This window comes from Danio rerio, chromosome 7 (genome assembly GCF_049306965.1).
Source record: "Danio rerio strain Tuebingen ecotype United States chromosome 7, GRCz12tu, whole genome shotgun sequence".
Taxonomy (NCBI): Eukaryota; Metazoa; Chordata; class Actinopteri; order Cypriniformes; family Danionidae; genus Danio; species Danio rerio.
Window position 1 is genome coordinate 60,178,408 of NC_133182.1, and position 15,554 is coordinate 60,193,961.

General features: G+C 35.1%; 1 protein-coding gene across 2 annotated transcripts in view; it reads right to left on the reverse strand.

The window, feature by feature from the left end:
• The window catches only part of dennd4c (DENN/MADD domain containing 4C), an 87,493-nt gene that overhangs the window by 23,271 nt on the left and 48,668 nt on the right, over nucleotides 1–15,554 (reverse strand). For both annotated transcript variants that reach the window (XM_001919955.9, XM_005166553.6), the window contains exons 9-18: nucleotides 14,119–14,263; nucleotides 13,773–13,948; nucleotides 11,895–11,995; nucleotides 11,090–11,308; nucleotides 10,130–10,275; nucleotides 9,704–9,742; nucleotides 8,855–8,985; nucleotides 6,464–6,596; nucleotides 4,448–4,654; nucleotides 1,998–2,126 (exon numbers count right to left, since the gene is read on the reverse strand). In XM_001919955.9, the coding sequence (XP_001919990.2) occupies nucleotides 1,998–2,126; nucleotides 4,448–4,654; nucleotides 6,464–6,596; nucleotides 8,855–8,985; nucleotides 9,704–9,742; nucleotides 10,130–10,275; nucleotides 11,090–11,308; nucleotides 11,895–11,995; nucleotides 13,773–13,948; nucleotides 14,119–14,263 (1,426 nt within the window). The remainder of the gene's footprint in view (nucleotides 1–1,997; nucleotides 2,127–4,447; nucleotides 4,655–6,463; nucleotides 6,597–8,854; nucleotides 8,986–9,703; nucleotides 9,743–10,129; nucleotides 10,276–11,089; nucleotides 11,309–11,894; nucleotides 11,996–13,772; nucleotides 13,949–14,118; nucleotides 14,264–15,554) is intronic.

Sequence of the window (15,554 nt, forward strand, 5' to 3'; positions counted from 1 at the left end):
AGTGCAGGGCCCAACCAAGAAAATGCCAGCTGTAATTAGCTGTGGAGGAAAAAAACGTACAGAAGGATTGGCAATTGATCAAACTGAGGCCCTGTTTACACCAATACGTTTTATTTTTAAACTGCAATTTAGAAAACGATCCACGTCCACACTGGTGTTTCACCGAGAGTTTCTGAACAACTCTCCGTCTACATTACACTGCTGAAAAAGCACATCGCATCACACACACAAAACACACACTCTGGCATGCGCTGCAACGTGCTTTGAGCACATCTACCCATATAAGAGCTGTGCACATTAGACTGCTCATCAAGGATCCACCGCTTAATCTAATCTCAATATATTTGTTAAACGTGATATTTAAATTCAACTTGTTGTCTAAATCTGACAACATATTCCTCAACTTTGGTCTTTTGAATCTATTACTTGCTCTCAGGTAATGCGTTTTGGCTGAGTGCAAAGATAAGTTAATATATTATTTAATATAACCACGCACACATATTCTGCAAATTTGACAGATTGCTTGCATTATTTCCTATAATGTATAAAACTATTGTACCTTATACTTTTATAATGGCCATTATTGATTATTATAAACTGATATTCAGTGAAAGGGAGTGTATATCTCTTGATTTCAATTAAAATGAAAGAAGGCAGTAATGTTATAGGCTCCGTTTTGTTATGCATACAGTGAAGATGGCGCTAATATAAATATGCAGCTACACGACACCTCAACATTTTTATTGTCAGTTAAGTTGCTAATACATTCATCTTCTTTTCGGCCTAGTCCTTTTATTAATTTGGGGTCGCAACAGCGGAATGAACAGCCAACTTATCCAGCGTGTTTTTACGCAGCAGATGCCCTTCCTGCCGCAACCCATCACTGGGTTACAAAATGAAAGTTTTTACAGTTTCCTATATCATGTTTTAATTTTTTTGTTAAGAAAGTGAAACAGCATAGCCAGGGTGAGGTGAATGAGGTTGTAAAGTACACTGTTCCCTTTGAAGATTTACCCGACATGTCCTCGGGAGTTTGTTTTCCATATCCAACTTGCAAAGTCTGAACCTACAAGGAGAGAATGCAGGACTAAGCTGTGACTTAATATTGAGGAAAAGCCTTGAATTAGATAAGTGAATGTCTGCAGCCCGTCTCCATTTTCAGATGTCTTCATTTTTCCTCACCCACACTGAGACAGAGCAGCAGCATTTTAAAATGAAAATGGCCTCTTCAGCGTTTCCAAAAAGTTTAGTCTTCGGCGCTTGAAAACTCTGGCGTAGTGTGGACAGATGGCGTCACTGTAGCAAAACGGATGCGTTTTTTAAACTAAAGCGTATTACTGTAAACAGGGTCTCAATTGTCCACAAATTTATGGTAACATGGAAAATGAAACCAATATGTTGTGTAACATCCTTTGAATTCTCCAGTGAAATGTAATATTCTCAGTTGAGTAACATCAAGCACAGGTTGCAGGGCAAAATAGAGAATAGTTTAAAAAAATGAGCGCTGATTTTGATGGGAAAAGATCTGCTATTTAATTGGTCTAGTATTTTGTCCAGAAGTAAAGGTTTAGGGTTCAAATGGCTCCATGGATTTTTTTCTGACAAATTTCCTCACATTACAAAACATTAATTAATCATTCTAATCAACTGAGTTGTGTGGTGTGGATTAATAGTGGATTATTGGAAAATACTTAAGCGGAAGAGTATTTTACTAATTTATCTTTAATAAGATGACAATTCCATAAACATGCCTTCAGGTTCAAAGCACCAGCGCAAATCTTAAAAATGAATTCCATAATATTATTTAATTCATATTTAAATCATTTGCAATTTGGGCTATGAAGAAAAAAATTCTAATCAAAGCAAATTATATGTAACAGAAAATGCTAAAATAATACCATACTGTATTGCAGTGTCAGTATGCAAAAATTCACTAGTCTTCATTGCTCTGAGGATTAGTGCTGTAGTCCACTTTAAACTAGTGAGAATTTCCATACCTTGTTGTAGTATCCATAAGTAATAGCATTGGGTTCAACTCCAGCCTTTTTCATCTCCATTAAGACACGCACAGCCATGACGGGCATCTCCCACAGACCACATAACTGCATCACCACACGGTAACACACCTGCCAAACACATGCAGTTTTTTACTGTAATGAAACCACTTTGACCTATCTAGTTCGACACAGGACAAATAAAATAAACATCCCAAATGTTTCCTTAAAAGTTCACTTAATACATGCATAGAAAATGAAAATACATTATTTCATTACTTTCTTAACATTTTCCTATTTAAAAAAAATCATTTTTAACTATATATATTGTGTAGCTTTTATTTAGGAGTAGCCGACATGGGTTATTAAACACCACCAGTGAAAGTCAAACAAAGCAGAACAAACAATCAGTAAAAAGTCAGAATCCCTTCATTTATTAATTTTCTTTTCAGCTTAGTCCCTTTATTAATCTGGGGTCACCACAGCAGAATGAACCGCCAACTTATCCAGAACATGTTTTATGCAGCGGATGCCCTTCCAACTGCAATCCATCACTGGAAAACACCCATACACTTCCATTCCTACACACATACTACGTACAATTTAGCTTACCCCATTCATCTATACCACATGTCTTTGGACTTGTGGGGGAAAAAGGAGCACCTGGAGGAAACCCACGGCAACACGGGGAGAACATGCAAACTCCACACAAAAATGCCAACTGACCCAGCCGAGGCTCGAACCAGCGACCTTCTTGCTGTAAAACAATTGTGCTACCCACTGCGCCACAGTGCTGGCCATCCGAATCCATTCACACGTTATTGTATAAACGACTGAATAAATCAGTTTAATTATTTAACTGAATAAAAAGCTTTAAAATAGTCACAGCTAGTGCATTCTTGATGGTCACAGATATGGTCTATATCAGCGGTGTCCAAACTACAGCAAGCGGGCCATCTGCGGCCCGCAATCAGTTTTGTGGCGGCCCGCGAGGCTTTTTATAAATATCAATAGAATCTGGCCCGCTATACAAAAATGAACGTAATTCAATAAATAACCACCGGGTGTCGCTATTACAAGCATTCAATTAAGCAGCAGTTCTTGTTATGATCTATCTGTCTGTCCGTCTGTCCATCCATTTATCCATCGATCTATCTATCTATCTATCTATCTATCTATCTATCTATCTATCTATCTATCTATCTATCTATCTATCTATCTATCTATCTATCTATCTATCTATCTATCTATCTATCTATCTATCTATCTACACAGTTGAAGTCTAAATTATTAGCCCCTCTTTGATTTATTTCTTCTTTTTTAAATATTTTCCAAATGATGTTTAACAGAGCAAGGGCATTTTCACAGTATGTCTGATAATATTTTTACTTCTGGAGAAAGACTTATTTGTTTTATTTCGGCTAGAATAAAGAAGGATTTAAATTTTTTATGAACCATTTTAAGGTCAAAATGATTAGCCCCTTAAGTCTTCAGAACAAACCATTGTTATAAAATAACTTGCCTAATTACCTTAACTTGACTAGTTAACTGAATTAACCTAGTTAAGCCTTTAAATGTCACTTTAAGCTTTATAGAAGTGTCTTGAAAAATATCTAGTCAAATATTATTTACTGTCATTGTGGCAAAGATATAATAAATCAGTTATTAGAAATGAGTTACCCCTGCTCTATATCATGGACTTAGTTCTTATCAATGTTCTTGTAGTTTGTTCCTGTTTTTGGTGCCAGTCATTTTCATAGTTAGTGATTTTGCTCCACATCAGGGATTCATTTAGTTATTTATTATCGGTTGTATTTAACACCGTTTCACAGTTATGCTGTGGTCACACTAAAGTTTGAGCATGCAAAATTCTGTCATATGGCGCATATGGCAGTGCCACAAACAGGTTAACTCCATGTCATGCCTTATTGCTGCAGTAGTTCAGGCAAAAGAAGCCCCAACTAAGTATTAACTGCTGTGCATGCTCTTACTTTTCATTTTTATACTTTTCAGTTGACCAAGATTCCTAAATATCTTTTCTTTTTATTGGTCTTAATAATATTATAATTTTCTGAGATACTGAATTTGAGGTTTTTATTATTCATTCATTTTCTTTTCGGCTTAGTCCCCCTTATTAATCTTGGGTCACCAAAACGGAATGAATTGTCAAATTATCCAGTATATATTTTACACAGCAGACGCCCTTCCAGCTGCAACCCATCACTGGGAAAGAGTTTTCATTAGTTGTAACCAAAGTCATTAAAAGAAATCAACACTTGAAATATATCAGTCTGTGTGGAATGAATGTATACATTATACAAGTTTCACTTCTTTAATGGAATTATTGAAATGTTTAAACTTTTTGAAGATATTCTAATTATATGACCAGTACCTGTACATGTAAACCTAAGATATATACACATTCTAGCAATTATTTTATTTTATCGCCATACCTCGTCAAGCACTTCCACCTCAGAGCTCCTCATCTTGAGCAGAACATTAAAGGCCTGCTGCATGGCGCGGGGCTTGGACTGTGCAGTACGCATGCGAGCAGGAAGACAGATGAACCACAGACTATAGCAGTGACTACACAGACACTTTGCCCACTGGGGTGGATTGGAGTAGAAACGCTTCGCCAATTTGTAGGCCATTTTGATTTCCTGTGTGGATCAAAAGAAAAAATCCTGTTTTAGGTTTGAGACACCATAAAGGGCATTCTACAATAAACAATCGTGAAGTGCGAAGCATATTAGAGGAACTAATTAACTATCAAACACATAAATGTTTTGTGAACATACTTTTTGCAATTTATTATGCAATCCATTCCTTCTGAAAAGCACCTCAGTGGAAATTGTTTTATTTTTCAGGATGTTTGAGAACCCAAACACATTAATGCATTGAAATTATACTTGAAAAGAGAACTGATGAAACACAGACAGTCATTAAATGTCCTCTACAGACCACAGAGTGTTTGGGGAAGTTATTTTATGATTGGTTAAGATCAGCTGATGGTGGTTTACATTTTAACCACTGCACATAAAAAGTATGACTCTGAGTAATGGCTATTACAACACAGACTGCCTGAACACAAAAGACTGCACAAATAGATTTTCCAGTTACCACAGTACATTGAAAAGACTAGGCTAATATTTTGTGGATGACTTAATTTTTCAGGAGATCCTAATTATGCTTTTTGATTAACATTACCCACAAACACACACACACGGAGAGAGAGGGAGATAGGGAGGGAGAGAGAGGGAGAGAGAGAGAGAGAGAGAGAGAGAGAGCGAGAGAGAGAGAGAGAGAGTAAGTGAATACTAATCAGTTAATTAAAGATATGATGTTGATGGCAGTACAAAGTTTATGAAAATTATTTTGCTTGATGTTCACTATTTTACTATTTTAGAATTGTTAATGTTTAAGGTAAGTCTGTAGATTTTTCGATAGACAAAGTTCATGGATCTGTTTCTTCCTCCAATTCACAAGTGTAAGTAGGTGCAATTAAAATGGTTGCCTCCTTGTTTTGTCTAGCTTGAAAAATATATATATTTAATTGTGTTTTGTTACTTGTAAACACTCCATGTGGCTTGTTTTGTATCTGATTAACTCTATATTTTCATATTGCGTCTAAAACCATGCTAAAAACACAACGTGTGGCACTTTCTTTATGGATTTAAATGCAATTGTGAGCTTGCTATTCTCTGCCATTTGTCATTGCTATGGCCACCATCAGTTGATCCTATACACGAGCAGTGGTCAAATTTCAAAATAGTTCAGCTTTTGCCATTGTGTGGATTATTACTGAATGTGTCATTGTAACTACTCACGGTTAAGAATAGAGCAATATGCTGGTGTTTAACTGCATTGCTTTAATGCACTCCTACATGGGGCTCACACATACACACTGTGCTCTGACTATTTCAACAATACTGATGAGCCATGGTTTCTCTCTGTCTCCTGCTGAACATAGTCGACCAATTACAACAGACTGGGTCAGCAGACCAATCAGCGCAGATTAGCATTGTCGCTGAACGAATCATATGTCGTTGGAATAATTAGGTAAAAATAAATGCATATTATAAGACAATGAAAGCTTTTTTGACCTAGCATGCACATCAGTCTGTTGTTTGAGACCCCAAAACTAAAATATGACCTTTTTTAATGCATATTAGGGGCTCTGGTTTGGAACAAGTGAAGGATAAATGATGTAAATCATGATATAATTTTTTTTTTTGTCCACTGTAGATTACACATATTTTGAGCAATGTTTGGAGCAATGTTGCTTTTATGGAGGGAAAAAAATCGAATATTTACAAATCGAACATTCATTTTATTCCCCACTGTACAGTACGCGTGTGTAATGGGTGAAATGTAAATCTATAGAGCATAGACTCTGTAGTATATTAGAATGGTTTAAGGCTACAATATGCAAGAAATTCTACATGAATATGATTGAAGAAATTCGTCACCTGTTTAGTTCTTTTGGCCAGAAGGGCAGGACTGCTGGACACACTCGACCCTGCAGCTCTTGTGCTTAATGCTGGCCTCAGTTCTAGTGGACGATCAAACAACTCCAACCGTAAACTAGGGAAATTCTTATAACTGGAAAAACAGAATAAAAATGGAGCACAGAATAAAAGAAAAGTTACACAATTTAAAAACAGAAGTTTGTGACATTTACTATCAACTATCAACAATACATATATTATAGTATTTATTCATCTTTGTTAATGTTGGCTAACAATAATGAAATGGATAGACACTATTTTTTGCATTAATAATTAATAAAGTATGTTTTTGATCATTAGTACTGGAAGTTTGAAGTTGAGTATCTTGCCTAAATGTAGCCAAAAATATATTAAAGGCATTGTTCACACAAAACATTTACATTCTTCCATAATTTACTCACTTGTACCAAGTTAGTTTTTTTGTTCTGTTGAAATGAATAAAGACATGCTGAAGAAATTAAGATATACTGAAAAATGTTGGAACCCTTAAACCATTGAGTTTCATAGTATTTGCTTTTCTTACTATGAATGGCAATGCTTAAGATTCATTAAAACGTCTTTTGTGTTCAACAGAATAAAATAGCTCAAAGTGGTTTGGAACAAGTCAAGAGTGAGAAAATGATGGGATGAACTATGCCTTTAATATATTTTAAATCACAAATGCCACATTTGCAGAAGATACTCAACACAACACAAAACGACTAAAATTTAAGTGCATAATCTTTATGGATGACAACTAGACGAATCCTAATTGACCTTTTTACTCATTCACAACAAATACATCTCTGTAAAAGATGTTTTGCATAGTTTTTTAGTTATTAGGCATGGGCCGGTATAAGATTCTGACTGTAGAATAACCTTGCATAAAAATATCACGGTTTGACAGTATTGTGCTTACTGTTCTAAAAAATATTCTTTTCAAATATATGGGTAAAAAAACGAAAACCCATTTAAACAATATATTTTATTTTGAAAAACATTTATTATATTTTGGAGCAGTAAATATGTCAGGCTGAATAATGAAAATGAATCATTGACTTCTGCTGTCTTCACTTGTTTCAAAAACATATATTTTTTCCTGATTTAAAATGGCATCTTTGGATATCTTTTCTACTGGACATACTGTTGTCCACCTTTTGCCCTGCCTGTTTGCATAATTCAGTTGTGGATATTTCACACTCTTAAACCATAAATATTAATGTCTCATCCACAATAGCAACACAACACAATGCAAAAAAAAACCTGGAAAAGAAAAAGCTCTACATTACTTTTAGAAACAAGGTTGTATATGAGCTAAATTTAGAAAAGCATGGTACAAAAAACTAAATAAAACAGAGAAGGCCACTACAGTGCAAACAATGCCAGTAAGGGCAATGTGCATGGCCAGTCTTTAGACTGTGCTCTGAATGACAGGCAGGTACTCAATAACTCAAGAGAATCAAGAAAATAGATTAAGCTGACCTTGTGCTAATCAATACAGCTGTTTTAAAAGTGATTAGGGCTAAAGAAACTCTCACATTGATTTAAATATTATTACCAACACCGCTTGCAGAAATGAAGGTGAGACCCTACACTAAATTTTCATTCAAGGCTACAAACAAGTCTTCCTTGAAGAAATTGTAAATAATGTTTACATTTCTAATGTGTATTTCCTGTTTGTATTCAAATAAAGTGACTGTGAAAGATTAATTAGTTATGATCATTGCACCATTTCTAAAAAAAAAAAACACAATGAATGGTAATAGTGCCCTATGGCTTTTGCACAGTAATGTACATTTACAATTTTAAATGTCATAAATAAAGTGGACATATTCGTTAAACTACAAGATTAGGCTAACAGATCTCTTTGAGGTCCATCTATGAGTGAATGGTAAAATCCATGTAAATGCACAGTCGACCCAGGTGCAAGTTAACCTAGAACAAGTTCATCCTCAATCTTTTTAAAAATTTTTAAATTGAGGCAGATGCTAATGCATTGAATGCCCCTGTAAGCTGTTTGCAACAGGTTTCGATTTGTACACATTGGACAGAAACATTTTTGTAATATTTTTCAAATATTAATTTGAATAATCCTAGCCGTTTCTTGTTTTTTAGTTCATCACTGACTTTCATTTATTTACTCATCTTATTGATTAACTTGAAGCAAAGTTTAAGTAAGTAGTCCTTTAAAGTCAATGTAAAATGGAGTTACAGCAGTCATTTCTTCCTTATTGTGGCATGGAGTACAGTATATACAGTACAAGGAGTGAAAAGGTAAAAAAAAAAAGTGTAGGTTGTTTGTTTTACTTCAATAAACCGTTAATTAAAGTTGCATCATGAATTATGATAAAAAAAGATATTTAAGATATTTACCTGTACTTGGGAGGGGGGTCAGGACCATCTTCCAAAGGGGGTTCAGGAGGCATGACAAAAACTGTGTGCTCACTCTTCTGGGACTCGTCCAGTTCCATCAGCCTGGTGTCCTCAGAAGACTCGCCTTCAACCTATGCCACATGGTTACAGTTTTCAAGTCTACAGGTATTATGATTATTTTGTTTGTCTACAATTGTTGCAATCAAATATTAACAATGTATAAGATGCCCTACAATACCCGTGGCACAATGTAACGGAAGGTGCAACGCAATTTTTTTTGCTATTTTCAGGCTGGTGCTGGCATTATGTACACGCCCTCTACTATGCTATATAAATTGCAAATGCATTTGCACCCATAGACATCCTAGTCTGAAAAGGAGGTGTGCTAAGGTGAACTATTGGTGGGGTTTTTTTTACTAGGCGGGTTAAGGTGTGTGTGTGTGTGTGTATATATATATTATTAAATTTTTTTTTTCATTCACCTGCAGGCAATTCCTGTAATATTCCATTACTTGCTCTACATTATTCCCATGCAAAGGGTGTTTATATAAATTATGTGCCAATCCATCCAACAGCAGATGGCAGAGTAAATTATTTACTGCACTAAACTAACTGTGTTGCATATGAACAGTAACAACCATCTGTTCTTACATCTCCTGTAAATGTAGATCTAAGATTAATGTTCCAAAACTCTAAGGTAGTAAAGCAAGGCATAATAATAGTTTATTATAGTTTATCCTCTTAACATAACTTTGGCAGAATGCTTTTCAATTGCTTTGTCTTACACTGGTGCATCATTAATCTAACATTAAGCTTAAAACAGTAACTGCACTGATAGGATTGCCTCACCTTTGTACCCTTGTCTGTCCCTTTGTCAGAAGGAAAAAGCTGAAAGAAAGCCATGACAAATTTAGTTACAGGAAACTCCGCATCCTCTTATCTTCCAATTGGAAAAAAAGTTTCCTGTTAGTGTTTTACAAATGAAAATACTTTTTATAGGCAGAATTTGTTTATAAAGAAATGCAATGTTGTTGTGAGCGCTTCACAAAACGTTTAAAAATGCTGTGTTTTTGATTGTTTGTGTATGGTAACATGCATGTGATAAAGTAGTATACTTTGGGTTTAAGCTAGTATGAGCAATTGTAATATTAGCATTTAAATCATATTTAATTAATATGTTATCTTAGGATCTTAGCATGCACCACTAATAATGAAAATATATTTTAGTTTACTGATTGACATTCCAGTGTGCTGTCAAATTGATGCAAATCTTACTTTTCGAATGCAGTCATCAAAGAAAGCCAGGCCGGTGTCTTTGTCACTGACAAAAGTACATTCCTCAACAAAGCGGATGAAGATCTGAGTCTTGGTGAGCTGAGAGTAGAACTTCTGGTGAGCACGATCTCTGCTCTTCAAGAATCCTAAAGGAAGAAACGGTTGTTTAGAAGCATTCTTATAAATCATACATAATGAGGTATTCTGAAAATTTAAAAATGCAGATTGCTTCCTGTGTGGAGCGCTGGCTGTTGTCAGACTCCCTGTGCAGACAATAATCTCACAGTACAATTAAAATTAATGCCACAAACATTGTTTGGAAAAAAATAAATATATATTTCAAACTGACATGCTACAGAAAAATAAAGAAATAACTGACTTTAAACCCTGTTTTATTGGTGAAAATATCATCATTATCTACAAATAGTTAAAATAAGATTCTGTTTTGCTCAACAAGAAAAAAATAATGAAAAAGAAAAGTGAGAAGTAGCAAAATAAGTCTGACTTATTGCCGGTAATACAGACCTAAACTCCTGCTCTGGTCATACAGAGACCAGAAAGCCATTAACAGAGCATCTCACATCCCATACTCCCAGAGCACCCCCCACAGAATGCCATGAGGAACATGGTCAAATGTCTTCTCTAAGTCCTCACAAACACATGTGGGCTGGACGGGAAAACTCCCATGAGACCTTGGAAACAGACCTGGTCCAGTGTTCCATGGCATATTTTACAACACAACTGCATTGTTTAAAACACAATAAAAACATTTTACTTGACCTGATACTATATGATTAGCAATAGCTAGTAGAAAATCTTTTTTATGGCTGTGATGTATTCTGAAATCTATTAGCTGTTACAGAAAGATTGATCCCTTCAGTGTTACAATGAGCAATAGAACATCTGACAGACAGAAAACCAAGATATTACTCCATTACTCTATTCTTCTTAAGCAGTTACCTTGCAGGTCGTAGAGCGAATCTGCAGCAGTAGCTTTTTCAGAAGGTGCTTGTGTGATGGGTTTGAGGTAGGTTCGGTAGCCCTTCAGTATGGAGGCCATAAAGCGCAGGAACACTTCTTGAATCTCCATCTCCAGCTCAGTCTTTTTCTTATGCCAGGTGAAGTCAGCTTCGATAGGGGTCATCTCCACTGCCAAGCCTTCTGTGGCTGTACGCCGAACTGTACAGAAAGAAATGCTAATATAGTAGAGATCAAATTATGGTGACCGAGAGAGCTCAATTGCACTACAAATTAAAAACACATGCAAAGAGAAAAATATTAACAAACTAAGAAAACACATGCAAATAAAAAAAACATTGACAAACCGGGAAAATGCATGAAGTTTGTTGTCTATGTTAATGTTGTGATTGTACAGTTCCTTGTTGTTTGTGAATTTTATCCTTTAGAATCTGACTAATTGCACAATTCATCTTAAATGAAATGCTATTTTTCAGTCAACAAATTCACTCACTTTAAACATGAAGCAGCCAGGTTTACATTTTTGAGTCTCCTTACATAGTTCTATTATGGTCTGTGCTATTTACAGTGTTTGCATGTGCGCGTATGTGTTGTCAAGTTAATGAAATTTTGTGATGAAATTTGCTAGTGGTCTTTTATTTGCACGTGTTTACTTAATTTGAAGTACATTTGATTTCTCTCAGGCCCAATACCGAACCATGACCACACTATACATATTGAAAATGAATAAATAACAGAGATTTGTGAGATGCTGATCATGTATAAAGAAACTGAAAGGACAGCTTACCAGTGGCAAGCTGGTGGTGCAAGCTTCCTAAGAAACTGATAAGACTCTTGGAGGGCTTCTTTGGGAGATTCTTCCAGTTACTGTGTCGTTTCTCATCAGACCTTAACAGTTCAAAAAAACAACAACAAAAAAACATTGCAAATATGAAAAACCAGAAGTGATGGTTTATGTACACTGCCCATCCACAAAAAAAAAAAAAAAAAAAAAAAAAAAAATGCTGCTGGATTCAATTAAGCAAATACGCTAAGAGCATCTGGGACTACTGCACAAAGTCTTCTCCAACACATAACAAATATTCTCATTAAGGTTAAGGTCTGGACACTGTAGTGTAAAAATACTCAATGCTCCTTGAACCACTCTTTCACAATTTAAGTCTGATGAATTCTGACATTGTTATCTTGGATTATGGCTATGCCGTCAGGGAAGAAAGAAATATCCATTGAATGAATAACCTTCTCATTCAATACATTCAGGTAGTCAGCTGACCTTATTCTTTGGACACTTAATTTCCCCAGATCATAGCACTTGCCCAAAAGCTTGAATGACAGGCACTAGGCATGATGGTCCTTCACTTCATCCTTCTTTCCTCTTACCCTGATGCGAATCACTCTGGAACAGGGTAATTCTGGATTCATCAGACCACATGTCCTTTTTTATGGAACAAAATCAATGCCAAAAGTATTGAATTAAAAAGCTTGTTGTATAGCACAAACTAAAAAAAATATTACACTGAATTAACAAGTTCTTGCATCTTAATGACTTGAATTCCAGGGTTTGTATTTTTAGGTCCTAAAATTTAACATATCTGTTTATTTAAGCTGTGAATATTTTAACGAAAAAATATTTCCAACACATTTTCATACTTATAAATTCAATAATTCATATTCAATTTACAGATTTCACTTACAAAATATTCAATACCCTTTAAAAATACGATATATAATATTCAAAAGGCAATTTTCAGTTTATTTTATTTCAGTTCAAATATTCCCTTCCATAAATTCAATGGTTCAAATTCAACTGTTAAAATTCAACATTACATCCGGGAACTGCAGGAAAAGCAATAGATTGCAGACTGAAGATCGCCAGCTGCTCTTTCCCCAGTAATTCAATAATTTAAGATTTTTAACCCAGTAAACAGGTGAGAAAAAGCTAATAAAGGCACAAAAAGTAGCATTTAATATTAATATCAATGCCTTGGACATTATAAATAATAAAAAGATTGATTCTGAAAAATTGAAAACTGAAAAAAGATTGGGCTGTTTAAACGCAGCTATGTCAGGTTTGGCATAGAAATATTCACAGCTTAAATAAACAGATATGTTAGATTTCAGGACCTAAAAATACAAATCCTGGAATTCAAGTCATTAAAATGCAAAAACTTGTTAATTCTGTGTTTTTTTTTTTTTTCAGTTTTTGCTGTTCAACAAGCTTTTTAATTCAATACTTTTGGCATTGATTTTGTTCCATACTTCTTTCATTCGTTCCAGAGTTCAATTCATATGCTTCCTAGCTTGCTTTTAACATTTAATCGATTGTCGACCTTGATCATTCAAGATATTTTTTTTACCATATGTCTTCCTCAAAGATGACGGTTTCTATGTGTTGGACATTTCTTAACCCAGCTTTAGTAGTTCTGCATAAATGTTTCTTTGCTTGACGCATGCCAATAATTTGCCCCTTCAACTTCCCCCAGCTGAAACGTAATCATCCCTGTAGTAATTAACCAATGGGAGGTTCTGATCTATTTGCTTTGTCAAATCCAGGTGGTTACTTTATTTTGGCTGGGCAGTGTAAATAAAATGACAAAAGCAATTACACAAAGTCGTAAATAAAGAACAAACACTATTAAATTTCAAAATGTTCAAGAGTGCTCACAAATATATAGTGTTGGTGTCCAAGTCCACACACACTACGTCAGGAGGGGGATCGTAGAGGTCAAAGTATCTTGAGTCAACGCCCACAATGAAAGGACATGGTGCATTGAGAACCCCCGCCAAAGACAGAGGGCAAAGAGGAATATATGGACATTGCCACTGGAAGGGGAAGATCATCTAGAAGGAAATAATAATGAGATCACATTTAATCCAATTGTTTAAAAATGAATTGAAATATTTTCATTCGTAACCCACTTGTAATTTACATAAGTTCATTGATTACCAAAAAATTAGATCCTGAAATACTGTCAAGTGAGGAGAGCGGTGAAATCAGCACAAACACTTACTGCCACAACAGCCTCAGCCACTCCAGTCAGAACAGCTGGTCGAAGGGAGTGCAACAGGATCTTACTTTCCAGCAGGACAAAGTGAAGCAGTGTGGCACAGTTTTCTGGGCCTAGATTCATAAGCAGTGTACTGTAGTCTGCTCCACTGAGTAAAGAATACGAAGAGAGAAAAATATCAAATGCTGAATTTAAAAAAGGTCATTTATTTAGCAGTATGAAGACATGTTCATATTGATACATGACATTTAAAGTTTAGTCACTCTTAGGGTGCTTTCACTTCTAGACTTTTGTGTTGGACCCGTTTCGTTTGCCCAATTAGCACGGATCGTTTGGCATATAATCCAGCAATCGCGCTTGGATCCATGCCAAAACAATCCGTCAGAGATCGCCTAAATGAGGTGATCTAGGGTCAATTGAATTGAACTCTAGAGCGGATCGATTGTATTGAGAAAGCAATACAATTCGAGCCAGGCTATATCACAGCGTATTATGAATATGTAATAGGTATTTATACAGCTATATGAAAAGAGAAGTATGAGTAGGGTTTGATGTCATTCCTACCGGTGATTGTGCGTTCCATGTCAAATAAGAAAGTGAAAGCATGCTAACTATTAATGGGAGCTGTTTTTCCTTTAAAAAAATTGACCGAACAGCAGTATTGGTTTAACTTGGTTATTTCTCTCTATAATGTAAAGCCTATAATGTATAGTTCTAGCCAACGGTTATGTATGAGAAAGTCTTACTTCTGATTACATCTGGTGACGATGTCTGTGGGTGTCATCATTTAAAATTAAAAGCACAGCTTTTCACTTGTAATGTCTTCTTGCTCATCGTCATAAATTAAATAAGGACACATGACAGCTGAGCGGGAATGTAAATAAACCATGAAACTCTGACCAATGTGAGGAGAGTTTACCAACACGTGACTTGTTTTAGTTATTTTGGTCCATTTAGTAACTTTGTAGTGTGAAAGCGAACCGCACCAAGAGCAAATGCAACATTGTAACAATTTTAATCCTTCTTTTGGAACAAAAGAATCGATCCACAGGTGTGAAAGCACCCGTAAAAGCACATATTCAACAATATTAATTAAAATCTATTACATTTAATCATTACAGTATATGGATTGACTTAAGGATATTAACATAATGTGCCTATTTTATACAATTAGTTGCATTTTATTTACTAACAATCTTTATCATAGTATTGATTATCCTGTACACCAACAGGAACGCAGAAAAAATGAAATAAAATATGCAATGTGTCGGTTAAGAAACAGTTAAAAAATTAATTCTAGTTGTTGAAAAAACACTATTTTTTTTTCATTTTTAACTAATCAAACAAATGCACATTCTAGCATGTTGAATTTCCCGACAATTTCAGCAGAACAAGTTACAAATTATGTATCACTGTTAAACATATTGTTAGTCAATATT